This window comes from Anoplophora glabripennis, unplaced genomic scaffold (assembly GCF_000390285.2).
Source record: "Anoplophora glabripennis isolate ALB-LARVAE unplaced genomic scaffold, Agla_2.0 scaffold4556, whole genome shotgun sequence".
Taxonomy (NCBI): Eukaryota; Metazoa; Arthropoda; class Insecta; order Coleoptera; family Cerambycidae; genus Anoplophora; species Anoplophora glabripennis.
Window position 1 is genome coordinate 2,129 of NW_019420631.1, and position 3,941 is coordinate 6,069.

Here is a 3,941-nt window from a genome sequence, read left to right on the forward strand (position 1 = left end):
TATTTTGCTCGCCTTACTTTAGTACGAATGGCCTATCTAGACTGTGCCTCAGTGCTACTTTTCACTAATTAATTCAGCGCACATTTCGTACCTAATGTTATTCATAGATTACTATTTGGTTGTTCAATTTTGTCAGTCTGTAAAATGGTTCAGGTCATAATTAATTGCAAGTTTTTTTTCCCCAAATATGTTCTATTCTACAACTTTGAAAAAAAATCAGCTTTTGTCACATTGTTTTCTCAAATGAGTACCACATACTACACATTCTACGTTTATTTACTCTACTGGTAAAGCTGCATTGCACCATCTTCCGAGAAGAAGAAGCAAAAGGTAACTTAGTTCTTCATCAATCAATAAAGCCCTTCGCATCGTCACAGTTTACAGGCTCTATCTCCCTTCACACGCATTGTAGGTTGCCTACAATTCATGTATTTGTTATACATGATTACGGTGGCGGCGTACACAAGTATTAAAGTGCATTGCATCCTAAACACCTTGTATGCAAAAATATAAAACTCGCGTAAAACGCCTAAACGTTTTAGGTGACTAGTATTAAGACGTGTTGTGCGGTTAGCAACGTTTCAGTGCTAATGCATGCGTAGACTTTGGAGTATATTTCTGCAGTTAGTGGGTCCTGTGCTTTCGCTCCTTGGAAGAGCTACCGTGTACTACCATGTGCCGAGAGAGGTGGAACTTCCATTTAGTCTCGTAGTCACAAGTATCGCACCTATACAACGGTTTATGCTTGAACCGGTGGGTAGCCAAATTTTTCTTACAGGCGGTTACGTAGTCGCAAAGGTGGCACTTGTAAGTTTCCGTTCCCCGAGGAATCGTGTGCTTCTCTCGGTGCGTCCCGAGGCTGCTCTTGTGCTTCGTTTCAAAGTCGCACACGTCGCACTTGTACATCCGTACCTGCGAGCGATCCTTGTGGATCGCCTGGTGCTTTATGAAGTTGTACTTGTGAATGGTCTCCATGCCGCAAACGTCGCACTTGTAAGTCAACACCTCAGATGTGTCCTTGTGCGTGAGCTGGTGACGACCGAGGTTCGACTTCTGTTTGGTTTGGAAACCGCACGTGTGGCACTTGTATTGGCGTGCCTGGGAAAAGTCTTGGTGGGACAGTTGGTGGCGCTTCAAGTTGCACTTCCGCTTCGTTTTATAATCACACTTCCCGCACGAGTACGTCGGTATGTCGGGACAGTCCCCGTGTTTCAGCATATGAAGCTGTAAGTGCACCTTAGCGTAAGACCCGTAATGGCAGAATTCGCACTTGTACTTCTTCACGGGGGATTTGTATTCTGCGGGTTTCCCGTGTGCCAAGTTATGTCGTACGAGGTAATGCTTGTTCTTGGTTTCGAAGCCGCACGTGTTGCACATGAACATTTGCTCGGTGGACGCTTCGTGGCTTTTCTGGTGGGCGATTAGAGTTCTCCTGCTCTTGGCTCCGTAACTGCAAGTGTCGCATTTTAACATCCGCGTCTGCACCAGGTCATCGTGTCTTTCCCGGTGGCGAGTGAGGTTGATTTTACGGTCTGATTCGTAGTCGCATTTGTGCGATTCTCTCTGGGACGGATCCGTGGGAACTAAAGAGTGCTTCTTGAGAGAGCATTCGTGGATCGTCTGGTAATCGCACACATCGTACTTGAAAGTTCGTACTTGGGAAAAGTCCCGGTGTACCAGTTGGTGGTCCACCATGGAGGTTCTACGTTTGGTTTCAAAACCGCAGGTGTAACACTGGTACTTTCGGGATGCCGGTATGTCCTTGTGCATGAACTCGTGTTGTCTAAGGTTCTTCTTACGGACAGATTCGTAATCGCACGAGTCACATTTGTACTTTTTTAACTGCGTCGAATCGCTGTGGTTCGATTCGTGCTTCTTACTGTCGAGCCTATGATTTTTTGTTTCTGTATCTCTTAGGCCACACTCGCTCGAGTAGTCCACGCGTTCGTCTCCTGGGATTTCCAACAGTGCGTCACTGAAAAAAATACAAATCGTGTACATTTTTGCTGTACATATATTTCAGCTGCCGATATAATTCGCGATGAGACCAATGCAAGTCAGGTTTCAGAGTTACAAATGTTAACGGATATTTTTTTTAAACCGTCCATCCATATCGTTTTAAATAAATCCCCCCAATATTTGTGCAATAAAATGAGGCTCCCAACTGACGTTCATAATTAAAACAAAACATTTGAAGGTAATTTAACCCCTCCTTCACATAAAACTGCAACATTTGAAAGATCGTTCAGTTACAATATGCCAAAAATTTAAAACGTAGTACCGTTGCCTCTGAAATCGCTGTCTGTCAGTTGCTTCAAAAAAATATATATAAAGCCTTTTTAATTCTCAATAACTAGCACCTAATTACACTCACATAATTGTTTCGCTCGCTTGCGTATCTATTTTGTCTGATATCTTATTACTTTTCTTTTTACTATATATATGTGTATGTAGGTATTTAGAGTTTTAAGTGTTTAAAGTGTGACTTAAATGCCGTGGCACATCTAGCATGGGTTAAGTGCAAGAACAGTGTGTTGCACACTGGACGACACAGCTGAACTNTTCAAAGTCGCACACGTCGCACTTGTACATCCGTACCTGCGAGCGATCCTTGTGGATCGCCTGGTGCTTTATGAAGTTGTACTTGTGAATGGTCTCCATGCCGCAAACGTCGCACTTGTAAGTCAACAACTCAGACGTGTCCTTGTGCGTGAGCTGGTGACGACCGAGGTTCGACTTCTGTTTGGTTTGGAAACCGCACGTGTGGCACTTGTATTGGCGTGCCTGGGAAAAGTCTTGGTGGGACAGTTGGTGGCGCTTCAAGTTGCACTTCCGCTTCGTTTTATAATCACACTTCCCGCACGAGTACGTCGGTATGTCGGGACAGTCCCCGTGTTTCAGCATATGAAGCTGTAAGTGCACCTTAGCGTAAGACCCGTAATGGCAGAATTCGCACTTGTACTTCTTCACGGGGGATTTGTATTCTGCGGGTTTCCCGTGTGCCAAGTTATGTCGTACGAGGTAATGCTTGTTCTTGGTTTCGAAGCCGCACGTGTTGCACATGAACATTTGCTCGGTGGACGCTTCGTGGCTTTTCTGGTGGGCGATTAGAGTTCTCCTGCTCTTGGCTCCGTAACTGCAAGTGTCGCATTTTAACATCCGCGTCTGCACCTGGTCATCGTGTCTTTCCCGGTGGCGAGTGAGGTTGATTTTACGGTCTGTTTCGTAGTCGCATTTGTGCGATTCTCTCTGGGACGGATCCGTGGGAACTAAAGAGTGCTTCTTGAGAGAGCATTCGTGGATCGTCTGGTAATCGCACACATCGTACTTGAAAGTTCGTACTTGAGAAAAGTCCCGGTGTACCAGTTGGTGGCCCACCATGGAGGTTCTACGTTTGGTTTCAAAACCGCAGGTGTAACACTGGTACTTTCGGGATGCCGGTATGTCCTTGTGCATGAACTCGTGTTGTCTAAGGTTCTTCTTACGGACAGATTCGTAATCGCACGAGTCACATTTGTACTTTTTTAACTGCGTCGAATCGCTGTGGTTCGATTCGTGCTTCTTACTGTCGAGCCTATGATTTTTTGTTTCTGTATCTCTTAGGCCACACTCGCTCGAGTAGTCCACGCGTTCGTCTCCTGGGATTTCCAACAGTGCGTCACTGAAAAAAATACAAATCGTGTACATTTTTGCTGTACATATATTTCAGCTGCCGATATAATTCGCGATGAGACCAATGCAAGTCAGGTTTCAGAGTTACAAATGTTAACGGATATTTTTTTTAAACCGTCCATCCATATCATTTTAAATAAATCCCCCCAATATCTGTGCAATAAAATCAGACTCCCAACTGACGTTCATAATTAAAACAAAACATTTGAAGGTAATTTAACCCCTCCTTCACATAAAACTGCAACATTTGAAAGATCGTTCAGTTACAA

At 44.5% G+C, this 3,941-nt stretch overlaps 1 protein-coding gene across 1 annotated transcript; it reads right to left on the minus strand.

Annotated features, from left to right (window-relative positions):
* Positions 1-624: 624 nt before the first annotated feature.
* Positions 625-3,661, minus strand: LOC108916576 (zinc finger protein 91-like; the record flags this gene model as incomplete). The annotated part of the gene is made up of 2 exons (XM_023457015.1): positions 625-1,975; positions 2,543-3,661. Coding segments are annotated over 2 exons (2,470 nt in total), but the record flags the coding sequence as incomplete, so codon positions are not given.
* Between the last annotated feature and the right edge of the window lie 280 nt (positions 3,662-3,941).